The 18,106-nt window shown below is 42.6% G+C and overlaps 1 protein-coding gene across 1 annotated transcript in view; it reads left to right on the forward strand.

Annotated features, from left to right (window-relative positions):
* RGS7 (regulator of G protein signaling 7) overlaps window positions 1-18,106 on the forward strand; it is a 522,791-nt gene that overhangs the window by 468,693 nt on the left and 35,992 nt on the right. The window contains exons 10-12 of the mRNA XM_074988640.1: window positions 12,540-12,614; window positions 13,876-13,974; window positions 15,845-15,906. Of these exons, the coding sequence (XP_074844741.1) occupies window positions 12,540-12,614; window positions 13,876-13,974; window positions 15,845-15,906 (236 nt within the window). The remainder of the gene's footprint in view (window positions 1-12,539; window positions 12,615-13,875; window positions 13,975-15,844; window positions 15,907-18,106) is intronic.

Consider the following 18,106-nt stretch of genomic DNA (forward strand, 5'->3'; position numbering starts at 1 on the left):
ATATTACTAGAGAACAGCAATAGCTGAAGTGCAGAGATGCAAACAGTTTGATGTTTACTGGGATTAGCCTCCAGCAAGCATAAATCCATTTTCCTTTCCTTTTTCCCTTGTTTTTTCCTTTCTACTTCCTGTTTGTTCCCATTGTATATAATAATATTCTCAGGTATAATTTATGCCATCATATTACTGAAATTAAGTTAACCAATTTTAACATATCACAGGATGATTCTCTAACCAATTATATTCCACCACCTTAATGGGTTTACACCCAGCAAAATTAGTTATATGGGAGACAGAAACAATAGGGAGATGGGGTCCTTACAAGACAGAAAGGCATCAAACTAAGGCTGCTGCTACACTACCATTGTCCCATCGGAGGGGGAATGGTAATGACACAAGTCAAAGCAGGCTAATGAGACGCTGACATGTATATTCAGTGCCTCATTAGCATAATGGTGGCCACATGGACAAACTTCAAAATGCAAATTGACACTGAAAGTGGGAGCAGCTTCAAAATAAGCACCCTGCTTTAATGTGCCCTTACTCTGATCTAGTTCTGTGGGAGTAAGGGAACGTCAAAACGGGGTGCTTCCTTACTGGTTTGGAATGTGCTTTGCAAGGCCTCAGACAGATAGACTGTGATATTGACCCTTTGTTAACACCCCTAAATTCTTAAAGCAAAGGCTTATACAGGCAGGCCTATATGGTGATATTCTAACGTATATTAGATGGATCATCCTTGTTCACATGCTTTTTTACCCCATCAGATAATTCCGTTAGCCTGGTGAGGCATGATATCCTTCTGCAAAGATTGTGTTGTCTCTTCCCTGATAAACAGTGTTTGCATCTAAGTCTTTTACTTAATGTAGTTTTAACCAGTTTGCCTAATACTAACATTAGGCTTACTGGCCTATAATTGCCAAGATTGCCTCTATAGCCTTTTTCAAAAAATTCTCATTATATTAACTATCCTCTGATCATCTGGCACAGAGGTTAGTTTAAATGATAGGTTACATTCTATAGACGGTAGTTCTGGATTTCCTTTGGAAATCTTGGGTAAATACTATCTAGTCCTAGTGACTTATTACTATTTAGTTTATCATTTTGTTCTGAAAGCTCCTCAACTGATACCTGAATTTGGGATAGTTCCTCAGATTTGTCATTTGGGAAGAATGGCTCAAGTTTGGAAATCTTTCTCACATTGTTTGCAGTGAAGACTGATAGGAATAATTCATTTAACTTCTCTGCAGTGCCTTTGTCTTCCCGAGTGCTTCTTCAGTATCTTGATCATTTAGTGGTCCCACTGATTGTCAGGCTTCCATCTTCTGATATAGTTTAGGAAATTGCCACTGTTCTTTTTTGTGTATTTTTATTAGTTGCTCTTCAACTAGCATTTTTGCTCTGCTAAATTAGATTTTTACACTTGTCAAGAGTTCATGCTCCTTTTTGTTTTCGTGATTAGGATTTGACTTATGGTTGTAAGGGTTGCCTTTTATGCTCTGATATAAGCCATAGGGGCCTTTTTGCATCTCATCATCTTTCTTTTGTTTTTTATTTTTCTTTAAATGCAGTTAGTTTGACCCACAAGGCAACCAACCATATACACGGCATTCAGTGCAATAAGCTGGATACTCACCCACCACTCTTAGTGGACTTCTTCCTGAAGGTGGTTTGTTTGTGTGTTTGTTTTGAAGGTGGTTTGTATTTGTCTTAAGTTTAGAGTATGTTATTTCAGTGTATCTGGCTTTCATACTACTTCACAAAACTCACCTGTTTACTGTTCCTATTGGCTAACTCCTCTAATTGCGTAGGCACTGGCGTTTTTTAACCTTTTGTTCTTCCTGAAGTAACCCCCTTCCCCTTGTCAAGGAATCAAAGGATATCCAACTACACCTGGTTCAGCTTAGCAGGCCACTTGACTCAGCACACAGCCCCCAAAACAGACCATGCTGTGAATTTCAGACAGGCAGACAGTGAGCAAATTCCCAATAACAAACTGAGAAGCTCATCTCAAGGATCATACAGTCTCACCTGGAGAATGCCCTCACACAACCCAGTTGTTTGTAGCTCCTGTTCACAGGACATCTCTTTGAATATGAGCAAGGAAAAGACTGAAGAAATATTGGTGTAAAAACAGATATTTAATAAGTAGCCTATAGTGTGTCTTGAGTAGTGTTTTTCTTTGATCTGTCACAGTCTTTGCTAATTAAGGGTAACCCAAACTTGCTTGAGGTCTTTTTGAGATTTAAGGGAGAAATGAGAATGAAACTGGAAAATCCAAGTGCCCTACTCTTCAAGCTGTGTGGCTAAGCACCCATGTATTCACACCTGGCACACTATAGTAATAATATTTGTAAACATTATGCCTTGTACAATATTATTGGAAAACCAATAACTCATTAATCATTAATATCCTTGCAGGGTTTAGATAAATGATGGGAGTTAACTGTTACAGATATATACTAGAATATTGACGAACATATTTAAACCAGTTGTGCCAGGGGATTGGCAAACAAATCTGCACTAGACAAAGGAATGTATTTTCCACAGCTGGGAGTTACTTGCATTACCAGACCCATCAAGCTAACAAGGGGTGGAGTAAACCTCACATTAACCAGTCAGGGAGAAGACAGCATGGAATCTATACCCAGGAGACAAAAGAAGCTCAGTCTGGGTTTTATTTCTCAAAGAATACATTGCAAAGGCTTACTGCTGTATAAAGACAAAAGGGCCAAATCTCAAGTGATAAGCAATTGGATCAACTGATAGTATACATGTAGGAGTGTGAGGCCAGGCAAAGCAGGGTTAAACAAGGCCTATTAGCCCAATCAGCCCTGCCCCAGTTCACCTGTGGCCAGTGTCAGGCCTGGAGGGGTATAAAAGGAGGGAAGCAGCTCAGTTTGGGGCTGACCAGCCAAGAGGCAGGAGCTGGCTCTGAGGCAGGAGGCCCTAGGCTAGAGCTGCCACCTACTTAGCTGGTGGAGAGTGCAGCCCAGGGCTCTCTTCCAAGCACTGAGGGGTGTGGGGAGCCCCACCACAGTGGACCCCTCTCCTGTTAAAAGGGGGAGCTAGATTCTCAGGGTCACACCCCAAACTCATCCATAACCTCTTGGGTGGAGGCACCCAACAGGCCATGGCCAAGGGGTCTAGCTGCCAGGGCCCAGGTGCAACCTGCTCACAATACAATATTACTGTATTATAAAATATATTGGCTATGTCTACACTAGCCCCAAACTTTGAAATGGCCATGCAAATGGCCATTTTGAAGTTTACTAATGAAGTGCTGAAATACATATTCAGTGCCTCATTAGCATGTGGGTGGCCGCGTCCACTCGGGGCTCCTTTTTGAAAGGACCCCGCCTACTTTGAAGTCCCCTTATTCTCATCTGCTCATAGGAATAAGGGGACTTCAAAGTAGGCGGGGTCCTTTCAAAAAGGAGCCCTGTCTGGATGAGCCACGGGGCGGCGAGCCCCATTAATTTTGAAGTGCTGCGGCCACCTGCATGCTAATGAGGTGCTGAATATGTATTTCAGTGCTTCATTAGTAAACTTTGAAATGGCCATTTTCATGGCCTTTTTGAAGTTTTTGCCTTGTGTAGACACAGCCATTGAGTGAAACCTATGGCATGCTGGTGAATTGTTGTCAATTGTATGTATTAAAACTACAGTAAAAGCTCTATTATCTGGCAACCCTGGAAAACTAGAGGTGCTAGATTATCAAATACACTGGATATGGAAGCAGCAACTGGCCTTGCTCCAATGGCCCACCTCTAGCAGAGCAAAAGGCAGTTAATTGAGCATGCCAGTTATCCAAAGTCCAATAACTTGGTTTTTACTGTACATAAGGAATAATGGCTATATAATCTGCTTAGGTAGGCAAGACTGTAACTGCTATCTGCCTGTCTCCTGTGGAAATTAAGCAGGGGGGGAAATGAACCAGCAAAGTTCAATTTATACTGCTCTCATACTGGAGGATGAGAAGCCCATAGAAAAGCCATTTTGGCATCTGTCACTAGATAGACACTATGGAACAGAACTCTTACAAGCTGAGAAAGAGGGGTCCTTCAAACAAGTGGGAGATGAAGTCTCTGGGAGCTGAATTTAGATGAGAAACCTGCTTGAATAAAGCCTGTACATTGCTAGCTTAAGTTGTATATTCATGTTTTAATTTTTATTTGTTTGTCTCCCTTTCTACATTTATTTTCTTTTACTTGGAATCACTTAAACAATGTCATCTTGCTTACTGTGCAAGACAGACTGGATTTTTGCCAATGGAGGAGGGCCCTGTCATGCCTGCTCCCCTGGCCCTGCCACAGCCCCATTACTACTCTTCCTCCCTGTGCTCCTGACCCCAACCCAGACCTGAACAGGACCCCAAACACATGGCAGGAGGGTACCCATGGCCGATGCTGCTTGGGATTCTACTCCCCAAACTCTCCATTTCTTCTTGTCTCCCATGTCCATCCCCTGTCCCAAGCCCCCCCCCCCCAGTTCAATATATTTGCACTGTATGTAAATAGTTTTTATTACACTGGTTATTTTCAAAATGTTTATCTTTATTGTATTAAAAAAGTTATTTTACCACCACCCCATATCTCTTTTTATTGGGAAGGGGTTGGGAAAGGATGAAGGGGCAAAGGGAGGGGTTGTGGTGGAGATGACGTAGGGCTGCAGGCCTGAGGCCACCACTAAGGGTGCCCTGGGGAGGGTCACTGGGGGCTAGGGGAGAAACTCTCCCTCAGGACCTCACAGATCCACAGCCCATCCCTATGAGCTTGGAGTATTGGAGTGTATTACCCCACCCCACCTCCACCCTGGGAGAAAGGCCTCCCCCTTCTCTTCCACAATGTTGTGGAGGGCACAACACACTTGGGGGACATTGTGCTCCGCCATATCTAGGTGGGTAAGGAGGCACCGGAAGCATGCCTTCAGGTGGCTGAAGGTACAGTCAGCCTGCATTTGGGGCTCGTTGAGTCAGACATTGAAAAGTTCTTGTCTCAGGTCCAGCTACCTGGAGTAAGGCTTCATAAGCCAGGGCATGAGGAGATAGGCGGCATCCCCTACAATGCACAGTGGCATGCGCACATTTCAAACTGTCAGCTCATGGCAGGGGATGAAGATGCCCACTTCCATCTTCCAGCACAGGCAGGAGTTGCAGAACACTTGCACTTTGTGTGCCTGGTACAACCACCCAATATAAACATTAAGGAACTGTCTATGGTCGTCAGCCAGGGCCTGCAGCATGATGGAGAAATATTCCTTTCGGTTGATGAACTTGGCTGTGCTGTGGTCTGGGGCACAGATGGGGATGTGGGTCCTGTCGATAGCCCTGAAGCAGTTGGGGAACCCCAGAACAGTGACTGCATCCATGTAAGCCAGACAGATGACCTTCCACAGCAGAGGGGACCAAAGACACATATCAGGAACTGAGGGAGGGAACTTCTGGGCTCTGGGAGGTTCCCCTGCCCTCTTCCATCCTCTCCTCCTCGAGCTCTTCATGTGCCCTCTGTGTGAGGCTGCTTCCCTGGAGCAAGTCTGTGTGAGGGTGGGACAGCACTGTGCCCTGGAAATAGGGCTTCCCCCGCACCCCACCCCTAGCACCCGCTACCCTGCTCCCTGAGGGTCCCCCTGGGGTGGGACATCCCCTAACCCCCAGGCTGGGCCTGCAGCCCAAGAGTGTCTTACCTTCATGAGGATGGCTCCAACAATGGACTTCCCCATGCCAAACTGGTTCCCAGTGGAGTGGTAGCTGTCTGGGGTGGTGGCAAGATTCCACAGGGCAATGGTGACCCATTTCTTAACAGGGATAGTGGGCTGCAGCTGGGTGTCCTGTGTCCAGAGGGTGGGGGCAATCCAGTCACAGGGCTCCAGAAAGGTGTCCTTCTGCATGCAGAAGTTCTGGAGCCACTGCAAGTCATCCCATTACCCCATGATGAGCCAGTCCCACTGGCCAGAACAGGTGCTGTGCCTCCAGACCCACTTGAACACCCGGGGGGTGAGTGCAGGTGGGCCCATGCGTTGCAAGGGCATGCTGCTCGACAGTGGTGCCAGGATTGCCTCCCCAGGGGCAGGAGGAGGAGGAGGATGGCTGTGAGGATGTGCAGCAGATGCTGAAACACATCTGGGTGGGGCCAGTGTAAGCCCTGGGGGCTGCTCTAGCAATGTGGCTATCCAGAAAGCACTGTGAGTCTCTCAGAAAATGTGGGAGCCCTGCTCTAACATCGTGGAGGTAGGCATGTCCCATCATGGGCAGTGAACGGGCGTCAGGGGAGGCCCTTAAAGGGTGCACCTCGCCAGGACTCCTGGAAGGGTTTGCCAGCCATGCAACCCTGTGTGATGGGGGTTCCGGGGCCCACTCTGTCGAAAGACCAGCCAGGCAGTCTGGCCAATCTCTGGACAGAGTGGAGCCAAAGAGCAATCCACTTTGCAGTCTGGCCACAATCTGTCACCAGAGGTTTTGCTGGAAGATATCTTCTGACAGAAACCTCTGACAACAGATCTCTCTAGTCTAGATGTAGCCAAAATAATGTGACATAGCAAAATATTGGGCCATGCCACATTTCATAGAAAATCCCGGTGTAGAGTTCAGTGTTACATGAACATTTTCACTAGCTCAAATATCACTTTACTTTTGTTTCAAGATGTTAAAAACCGTATATTATGTTACTCAGGCAAGAATTAACATTATGCACTACTCTCTCCTGAGGCCCCTGAATCATTTAAACCTATGAAGCAAAGTCATTGTGAAAACTAAAACAGAGTAGGTTGCAATTTTTCATACAAGTTGGTCCCATGCTTCCTGAGTCATCTATTAATTAGTGCTCTGAAGGTAAAAGCTGAAAAGGACACCATTCCTAGATGCCAGTTATCAGTTCAAAGCCTGGGGGGGGCTCAGCTGAGTCAAGTATTTGTTTGTTCTACGAAGATATCTATGCCAACCATGCATGCTCGAAAGCTTCGGGGAATGTAATACTGAATTATCAATAAGAGCATCTGAAGAAGTGAGTTAACTCACGAAAGCTCATGCTCTAAACTTTTCTGTTAGTCTATAAGGTGCCACAGGACCCTTCATTGCTCTACAGATCCAGACTAACACGGCTACCCCTCTGATACATGGCAATTATGTGCATTCTGAAAAGCACGGTGGGAAGTGGAGAGCATACTTAGTACTCTCTTAGTTGTTAGTACTTAGAAAGTAGAGAGAATACAAAGGGGCTATGTCTCCCGCTCCCCTTATGTAATTCGTTAACATTGATTTTGGACAGTTACTGAAAGATTAAGAGTTACTGTGTATCAATGAAGGCTGAAGTCATCTGACATGTATCAACTGTGGCAAGATAGCAACAGATATACGTCATCCCTGAGAGCCTTGATGTTGGCTTGTAAGGTAAACTTTATTAGCTTGCTGTAGTGTGTTTGGCTGTAGTGGAAAGGGAAGGAACTTTTTTTCTCTTAGCAGCTTATCACCTGTGATTTAAAAGGCTGTGCTGGGTTTGCGATACTCAAACATTTCTGCTAATTAATTGTAAGAATGTAGATGTATTACAATTAGCCAGTAGTGTTGCCAAGAGTAAGTGCTATACTACTTATAAACATTATCATCAAGATATTGGTGATCCTTATGGAATTTTGGATTTTACAATGTTTTTGAAGGGGTTCATGAGATTTGTGAAACTGTTTCAAATTAAAGACCCTGTTTCCATCTGCACTTTAAATCCAATTTTATGATTCACTTTTAAATAATATTTTTATAACTAAAAAGAAACATGTGCTCCCATAGTTTGATATCTAGAATAAATTCTTTTGAAATAACTTGTTAGTATTGACACAGCCTTAATGTTTTTAGTGATGCCCCATATTGATATAGTTACATGAAAATTCCAGGGGTGAGATTCCACTATCAAAAACCTGAATTTGTGGGGCTGTTGAGCCAGGTGAGGATGCTTTGTCCTCTAGCTGTGTTATTTTTATTGGAGTTGCAGGTTAGTGCAACTCCATGCAGTCTATCTGAAAGTATCAGGATCATTCACAATAGTACTCAGTAGCAGGGCTGGCCCTGGAACAAATGGTGCCTCAGGTAACAAAACGTTTTAATAATTTTTTGTTTTGTATGACACAACTTTGATGAGATAAGATTTAGAAGGATGATTTATCATTGTGAGGGGGGCTGATAGCCACCGTGGGTCGCAGGGCGAAGTGGGACGGATGCCCAGCTGCATGCCTCCAGCCGGAGTGAAGCCAGGGATGGAAGAAGCATGGCCTAGGGCAACCCACTCTTAGCACTCCTCTGGCTGTTGTGCTGGGCACCCCCTCCCTTAGAGCTGTACAGAGTGGTGGAGCAACTTTGCTGCAGCATTTCAAAGGGGGCTGGAGCGCCAGGCATTGTCAATGATGAAGTAGCAGCAGTAGCAGCCAGAGCTCTGGGCCCCTTTGAAACCTCAGACTCCTGTCCCATTGCACCTTTGCCTCTCCCTGGCCGTGTCTACACGTGCACGCTACTTCGAAGTAGCGGCACTAACTTCGAAATAGCTCCCGTCACGGCTACACGCGTCGGGCGCTATTTCGAAGTTAACTTCGACGTTAGGTGGCGAGACGTCGAAGTCGCTAACCCCATGAGGGGATAGGAATAGTGCCCTACTTCGACGTTCAACGTCGAAGTAGGGACCGTGTAGTCGTTGCGCGTCCCGCAATTTCGAAATAGCGGGGTCCGCCATGGCGGCCATCAGCTGAGGGGTTGAGAGATGCTCTCTCTTTCCAGCCCCTGCGGGGCTCTATGGTCACTGTGGGCAGCAGCCCTTAGCCCAGGGCTTCTGGCTGCTGCTGCGGCAGCTGGGGATCCATGCTGCAGGCACAGGGTCTGCAACCAGTTGTAGGCTCTGTGTATCTTGTGTTGTTTAGTGCAACTGTGTCTGGGAGGGGCCCTTTAAGGGAGCGGCTTGCTGTTGAGTCCGCCCTGTGACCCTGTCTGCAGCTGTGCCTGGCACCCTTATTTCGATGTGTGCTACTTTGGCGTGTAGACGTTCCCTTGCAGCGCCTATTTCGATATGGTGCTGCGCAACGTCGAAGTTGAACATCGACGTTGCGAGCCCTGGAGGACGTGTAGACGTTACTCATCGAAATAAGCTATTTCGATGTAGGCTTCACATGTAGACGTAGCCCCTGAGGCCCAAAGCCCTGTGATATAGGATGCTAAATTTCCCTTCTGTCATTATGTAACAAAATCAGCACCCTGAGCCTGGCATTCCCTGAAAATTTCCCCCTTCCAGTGGTCACCTGGGTCACCTGCCCCTAAATCCTACCCTGACCAGTAGCACTACTGCTTAGTCATTTATCCTTGCCTCTGTCTACTTCCTTAATAATATACCCACAGCTTTGAAGTTTGCAGTGCTTATCCTTCCCAAAGGTATGGTAAAATTTATTCAAGTACATGATGTACTACTTAATTTTTCTGTATCACATCTAGCTGAAATTGTTGTGAAACTCTGAAGGCTTAAAAAATACTGCCTTAGGCAGCATGGCTGTGTCTACCCTGCAAAAATAACTTCGAAGTTGCAACTTTGAAGATGAGCATCTACACATACCTTACTTCAAAGTAGGGCACTGCACCATTCCTGGGAATGGAGTAAAGACTGTGAAGTTACACTCCCATACTTCAAAGTTGTCTTCAAAGTAAGGGAAACCATGTGTAGACTCTCAGCTGGCTACTTCCAAGTGGCACCTAACCTCGAAGTTAACTTTGAAGTTAGTTCGGAGTGTAGATGCACCCTGTGGGCTTGTCTACACTAGGCCCCCCTTCAAAGTTGTGCAGGTGCTTTTGGGGGGTAAAAGCACTTCAAAGCTGTGTGGGTATTTTGAAGTGCTAGTGGCTACACAGCTTGCTGGTGCTTCAAAGTTCCTGCTGCGAGAATTAGCCTAATGAGGTGCTGCATATGCATCACAGCACCTTATTGCTATTTCCCGCTTGGGCTGATTGCTATGCTCCCTTCAAAGAAGGGGGCTAGGGTAGACAACCCTATGAGTCATAAATCATTTGTTTCAAGTCACTTGTGGTCACAATGTCATGCCATATGCACCCTGAGATAAGAGAAATGTTAAAAGCTAGATGATAGGGGGCTAAGTTTGATTTTAGAAGTGTGACAGAAACATAGCTATAGTGCTTCAAAACATATCAAGGCTGAATTTATGTTCTCAGTTATGTTCTTCCTCTCTGAATGGTATAAACACTGTTGCTAGAGTTTAACAGAGGACAGAATTTGCTCCATAAGGTATCCAGGGTCTACAGAAGATAGATATACTGCTCAGACATAAAAACGAGGTTTCAAATCTTTCAAAAAGTATTAATGTGCAAATTACATACACTATGCACTACATGGATACCTTGCAGCATATATCTGTGGAAGGTATTGTGTCTAGCGAAAGCAGGGAGTCCCTGTTAAAAAATCATCATAGAAGAGAACTTACTAGTGTTATTTATATCTCAAAACATACTTATTCTGTTAAAGGGGGTACATGATTATGAACAATTTTTTTGTCCATAAAGGGCTTCCCACAAAGATTCTAAATTGCTCAAGGGAAACCTTCAAATTATATAAAAGCTTTTAAAATAGCAATTGCAAATATATTTGATGATTGTTCCTACATAAATAAAGATGCCATCTCCATCTGTGGAAACCAAATCGGAAGAAAAATTGTATGGTATATATAAATCTCCACCCTAGTCGAATACTGGTTGCAAAAGTTTTAAGATAATGCCAAAAGCCTGTGTCCCCTTCTCTTTCATCCACTGGTCTAATTCTTGAGTAAGTATATTTTTTACTATCTAAATTGATAGCAGAATAGTCTTCCTTGTGAGCAAATGGGTTCTCCTTTTCAATTGACCATCATAGAAAGATGTGTATATTTAAACTCCCAATTTTCACCTTGAACTGCAAAATATTCTGAGTTAGAAGACTATACTTTTTGTTGTTTCATTATACCTTCCTAAATCTATTTCAATAGTGTTTAAGATGTTTTCCCAAGGATTTTGCTCACTTCTAGGTCTTTTATTATTCTTAATATTTAAGGAGATAAATGTTGATATTGTTAATGCAATGTGTCAAGGCAATTCTGTTAATTTTTGAACAGGGAAGAAGTTACTGTTATTACTAATAGAATGTGGTGTTTTATTATAGGAGGCAGCGACTTTGAAAAAGACTTGGTAGATAATCAGATGAATCTGAATTCCCACTATGAGGCTAGGGCCAAAGGGCTAATGCAACCCTTGGCTTTATAAACAGGGGAATACTGAGTAGATGCGTAGAGTGTATATTTCCTCTATATTTGGCACTGATGTGGCTATTACTGGAATATTGAGTCCAGTTCTGGTATTCACAATTCAAGGAGGCTGAAAAATTGTAGAAGGTTCAGAGTGGAGCCACAAGAATGACTAGTGGATTTGAAGACATTCCATATATTGAATAATCTTGTCTGTCTAATTAGCTTATCCCAATGAAAGTTAAGCGGCAACTTGATCACACCCGTAAATGCATACATAGAGACCAGAAATTTGATAACAGAAGCATCTTCGGTCCCACAGACTCAAGTATAACATAATCCAGTGTCTGAAATTTGAAGGTAGACAAATTCAGACTAGAAGTAAGGTACACATTTTTGATAATGAGGGCAGTTAATCACTGGAACAACTTGCAAAGGTCTCTAATAGATTCTGCATCGTTGGCAGTTTTAAAAACAAGACTGGATGTTTTTCTAAAAATATATTCTAGTTCAACTGAAGTGAATTCAGGAAGACCTATGGTGTGAGCTATGCAGAAGGTCAGACTGGATTATCAAAACTGGTCCTCCTGATGGTATATTCTTCAATTCTATAATTGTCCTAGTTCATTTTTTTTAACATTTTAATCAAATGTGACTCTCCGCATCATTCAATTCCAGGCATATACATTTAGATGGATTATACAGAAGGTGTTAAATTAAAGGTCATCTTCTCAGAGATACTGACCATCCTCAGCTCCTGTTGCCATCAGAATCAGTTGGCGGTACCTGTTAGTCTCTCAACCTTTTCCGTTAGGTCTGGTCTGCCAAAACCTCAGGCCCATTCTAAGATTATTGTTTTATTATTACTTATTCCAGTATCAGCCAAAGGCTCAACAAATATTTTATAATAACAAATTAAGACAGGAGATTGTCTATTGGAGGTGGATCTCAGTGCAGGTTTTAACGTAGTATCTCCTGAAGGAATTGTTTTTGCATTATAGTGGCATCCATATTGCTACATAAATGCAGGATATAAACCCCCAGTATTCATGGTCCTATATGCAGAGCTATCTCATATTTTTTCTAGAGGAGCCTACACTCCAGCATCTTAAGTTTTTTGAATATATATTGTCATCCTCAGGATATATTTAACCATAATTCGCAATTTAACCATGCCTCTGCTTAGTCTAACCCAAGTACAAGTTTTACTGTGAAGTAACTAAGGGCAATAAATATAGAGTTCAAGGCCAAATTCCATTTTTACAGTCTTTGGTTTTTGGTTTTAGCCTGGATGTGTAAACACAACTGAAGTGGACATAAAAAAGTCATCAAGAATGAGGAATCCTCACAAAACAAGAAAGGTAAGTACTGGTTTTGGACAGAAAGTGGTATATTTCCCAGTTTGTTGCGTTCCAGAGTTGTTGCTTTTTCATATGAATGAAACATGTAAAACTTCATCAGACATTCCTTAGTCTGTTGTGACTTGAAGCTACTAACTGCTAATCCATTTATTAAAATTAACACAGATCTGCTTTTTCTTTGGGCTATTTCTTACGAGTATATTGAACAACTTCAGGTTCCGTGGTTCACTCATAATAAAACCTTTCAAGAACTTTCCAATTTTAACTACCCTAAACAAAATATGTTTGCAAATGTAAATTCCATGTCCCCCAGGGAATCTGATATGTAGACAGGGGCAAAAAAGAATCATAGTCTCATATTTTTCAGTGTACAACATATTGTCAGCATGTTATTCAGTTTTTGAATATTGTATAGTGCCTCAGCAATTTTTCTATCAGTAGTTAAATGGAAAACATATAAGTGAAAATGCCCACAGAATTTTCACTTTCAGTAAATATAAACATACCAGAAAAATAGTAGCAATGGATACCTCCACATCCCTGAAGGTAAAGAGCAACTCTTGTTTAGAATAAAGACATCCACAAATGAAACCACTAGAACTTTGGAGGATATACCGCGCTAATTTTATACATTTTATAAATTGCCCCAGATCCATGCAGCCCTAAATCACAGGGCATTTTAAATCCAGAGCTGGATTCCAGTTCTGCACATTGAGACCATCCCTGCTAATTGGATTTTGTAGCTAAATTATAATACTCTTCCATGGTAAAGTCCTGATTCTGAAGGAAGGCTGGATTTAGAAATGTCATCAGCACAATTTGATTTCCTTAGTTAAAGGTCCCAGATATTAGTCATATCAAGCACCTGACACACATTTGGGAACTGTACAAATCATGGCAGAACACCTCTCAATTTCCTGTTTCTTCTCTTCCGTGCCAGCCACCTCCTCCCACTATAATAGCTGCTGTACTGTGTCATCCCTGACATTTGCTACATGTAAATATAGATAGAGCTAGACATAAAATCCTGTGTCATCATGAAATAAGATTATTTTTCAGAATTTTTTACTTAATTTTACTACATTCTGTTTTAGTACAAGGCATATTTGCGGCGCTTTTGACAGTGGCATGAAGCTTGTGAAAACACAGAAGTAGCTAACTTTTTGAATACATGATATAAAACCTATACAAGGACTGTTTGCTTGCATAAGATTAAACACTTTTTATAAACAAATCTCTTTTTTTCCATACTTTTGCCTAGTCTGTCTATGGATTACAAAATGATATTCGAAGTCACAGTCCTACCCACACACCAGTACCCGAAACTAAGCCACCCACAGAGGATGAATTACATGAAGAGGTTTGAAAAACTATAACAAACTTTTAAATAAATAATACTGGAAAACAAATATTAAATTAAAATTGCACTGTCAAGTGTACTTAGTTAGCATTTAAATTAGGTTACTTAAATGTTTAGGGGAAACAATGTTTGAGAGTATATTTCTTCTCATCCTAGTACAGGGAAATGTATGCGTATAACGTTCATTAAAGATAATGGGCCTAACTAATTTGTTTAGTCTTTATTAATGGTGGAAGGGTTCAGTAATAACATCATTTGTATGTTCTTTTTGTAAGTAAATTTGTATCAGAATTTTTGCAGTAACAAGTTCACTCACTCTCCTTAAGATTTGAGATCATAGTTGCATCTCAGTGTGTGTGGCTTTACTCACAATATGCCATTAATAATTCATTAATCCTTTGCCAGGGCAATAGAAGTGGTAAAAGGTGGGTGACTGGGAACAATTATGGGGTTTCTCTGTAAAAAATAAAAAGTTAATTAGATTTCTGTTGATGAACCTGTGGGGAAAAAATATATCTGTACTTGCCCATTTTTAGCTTTGTATAATCTCTTGTATTTAGTAGAGCAACGAAGGGTCCTGTGGCACCTTATAGACTAACAGAAAAGTTTAGAGCATGAGCTTTCGTGAGTTAACTCACTTCTTCAGATGCTGGTCCTGGAAATCTGCAAGGCCAGGTATAAATAGGCCAGAGTAAGGCTGGGGATAATGAGGTTAGCTCAGTCAGGCAGGCTGAGTTGTATTGTCATCAGTAGATCTGGAGGTGTGAACTCCAAGAAAGGGGAAGCTGCTTTTGTATTTAGCCAGCCATTCACAGTCTTTGTTTAATCCTGAGCTGAGGGTATTGAATTTGCAGATGAATTGTAGCTCAGCAATTTCTCTTTGGAGTCTGGTCTTGAAATTTCTTTGCTGCAGGATAGCTACTTTTAAATCTGCTACTGTGTGTCCTGGGAGATTGAAGTGCTCTCCTATGGGTTTTTGTATATTGCCATTTCTGATGTCTGATTTGTGTGCATTTATTCTTTTACGTAGGGACTGTCCAGTTTGTCCGATGTATATGGCAGAGGGGCATTGCTGGCACATGATGGCATAAATTACATTGGTAGATGTGCAGCTGAATGAGCCCACAATGGTGTGGCTGATCCGGTTAGGTCCTGTAATGATGCTGCTGGTGTGTATATGTGGGCAGAGCTGGCAACGAGGTTTGTTGCATGGATGGGTCCCTGAGATAGAGTGACTGTGGTGCGGTGTATAGTTGCTTGTTAGGATTTGTTTTAGGTTGGCAGGTTGTCTGTGAGCAATGATAGGTCTGCCTCCCAAGGCCTGTGAAAGTAGGGGATCATTGTCCAGGATGGGTTGTAGATCCCTGATGATGCGCTGATGATCCCTCAGCTCAGGATTAAACAAAGACTGTGAATGGCTGGCTAAATACAAAAGCAGCTTCCCCTTTCTTGGAGTTCACACCTCCAGATCTACTGATGACAATACAACTCAGCCTGCCTGACTGAGCTAACCTCGTTATCCCCAGCCTTACTCTGGCCTATTTATACCTGGCCTTGCAGATTTCCAGGACCAGCATCTGAAGAAGTGAGTTAACTCACGAAAGCTCATGCTCTAAACTTTTCTGTTAGTCTATAAGGTGCCACAGGACCCTTCGTTGCTCTACAGATCCAGACTAACACGGCTACCCCTCTGATACTTGTATTTAGTAGAGAGTTCTGTCTACATTAAGAAAAATTATGATAATATTCAGATACACTTATCTGTGGCTTAAGAAAAATTAAATTTATATTGTGGTCATAATAAAAAGTTCTGAAAATAGAACCAAGCAAGACAGTACTCATGCCTCTTTTTTGCATTGTCTTTTTTCAGATAAAATATTGGCAAATACAGTTAGATAGACATCGATTAAAAATGTCAAAAGTTGCAGAAAGGTGTGTACATTTTTACATTTTCTATTTTTAAATGATCTAAGAAGTGTCTGGAAAATTTCTGCGAGAAGGAGCCAGAGGGGAGGAGACAAGGGAGCTGGGATGTATTAATTTAATTGACTGGAAATAGTTTAGTTTATGGCTACATCTACCCTATAGAGATCTTTTGAAAGACACTCTTCTGGAAGATCTCTTCTGAAAGAGCTTCTTTCGAAAGAGTGTATCCACACACAAAAAAGTGAATCAAAAGAGTGATCTGCTCTTTCGAAAGGGCGTGTCCACACAGTCCCTGTTCTTTTGAAAGGATGGGCCAGGAATCGAAAATGAAGACTGCTCTTTTGAAAGAAGGGCCCTGTGGAGTGTCCACATGCGTTTTCTTTCAAAAGGGGGTTCTCTTCCTGGACTGGGAAAGGAAGAGTGATTTCGAAAGGAGAGCCACATTCTTTTGATCTGCTTTCAAAAGAATGCTTTTTGTGTGTAGATGCTCCATGGGCTCTTTAGGAAGATCCACCTTCTTTAAAAAACCTTTCAAAAGGACTTGCTAGATAGAAGCAGACTGTGTGTGAGCTGTGAAACCATGTCTATTTTTTGATTTGCTAATAGGGTGTGGTTTAGAGCCATTTATCTTAGTTCAGTGAAAGGCTATGTCTATACTAGAGGGTTTTGTTGGCAAAATGGCTGTTTTGCCCACAGAACCCATGGTGTGTCCAGATGCCCAAGGTGTTCTGATGACACTAAGTTGACAGAATGCAACCCTTTTGTCAACAGCAGTACCCCACTCCCCATGAGGAAAAAAACCTCTGTCTACAGAGATCTGTCAACAGAAAGCTGGTCTGGTTGTTCCAGGGGACCCTCTGTTGACAGACAGGGCTTCTGGGACATGGGGCTTCCCTGTCTGCTGTGCTTCTGGTAAACTGTTTTGCTGAAAGAGCAGCCGGGCAGTCCAGCTGCTCTCCATCAACCAAGTGGATCACTCTTGCAACCCCCCTGGCAGTTTAGCTGCAGACTGTCAACAGAAGTTTTGTCTGAAGATATCTCCGACAAAAACTTCTGTTGACAAATCCCTGTAATCTAGACATGGCCAAACAGGAAACAATGACTGAATTTAGAATAAAACTGTGGCCTGGTCATGCAACTGTATAGTGCGCTGAGCTCCCTGGCATTGCAAACACTAGGAAAAGTGCTCTATATTTTTCAGAACCAGCATGCAGACAATGAGTACAAAGTCCTAATGCAGATTACTACTGAATCACAGGATCACAGAATCATAGGGCTGGAAGGGACCTCAGGAGGTCATCTAGTTCAGCCCCCTGCTTCAATCAGGATCAACCCCCACTAAGTCATCCCAGCCAGGACCTTGTCAAGCTGGGACATAAAAACCTCCAGGAATGGAGAATCCACCACCCCTCAAGGCAACGCATTCCTATGCTTCACCACCCTCCTGGTGAAGTAGTTTTTCCTAGTATCTAACCTACATCTCTCCCTCTCTTCAACTTCAGACCATTACTCCTTGTTCTGCCATCTGACACCACTGAGAACAGTTTCTCACCCTCCTCTTTAGAGCTCCCCTTCAGGAAGTTGAAGTTGAAGGATGCTATTAAAATACTGGTTATCATACGTTGCCTGTGCCAGTCTGTGCTCCTTGTACAGAAGATGTGTCTGTTGCAGCCTCAGAGTTCAGAGTCTAGCTCTCTACTTTGAACTCTGGAGACCCCCTAGTTCAGTCCCTGATATTGGCTGAATTGATGGCTGTCTCACAAACTCCTGTTGAAGTCATCAGGTACCACAGCTGGGGTTGATAATTTTTTTTGTGTGCCAGCAAGTTATTTTGCATGAAAACATTGCACTAATGCAATTCCCAAGAAATTAAAAAAAAAAAAGACTCCCATTCCATCCACCCCACCCGTATTAACATGCCCCCATCCTGCATGACCTCACCCCACTCTGAATTATGCAGTTTTTAAAATTAAGTTGGCATCCATATCTTCCAAAAAAAACCAAGACTACCATGGCTTTCCCTGCTTTTTTTCCAAATCCCTGTAGTCTGGCCACCTAAACAAGCCACTGAACATCTGAGCTGGAGAAAGCATCTATGCAGCTCAGTCAGGAACCTATCCTGAGATATGTTGTCACCATGCATCTATTAAACTTCCTGATTAGCTTCCCTTCAACAGCCCTCCTTGACTCAGAATCAAATAGACCT

This window comes from Carettochelys insculpta, chromosome 3, assembly GCF_033958435.1.
Source record: "Carettochelys insculpta isolate YL-2023 chromosome 3, ASM3395843v1, whole genome shotgun sequence".
Lineage (NCBI taxonomy): Eukaryota > Metazoa > Chordata > Testudines > Carettochelyidae > Carettochelys > Carettochelys insculpta.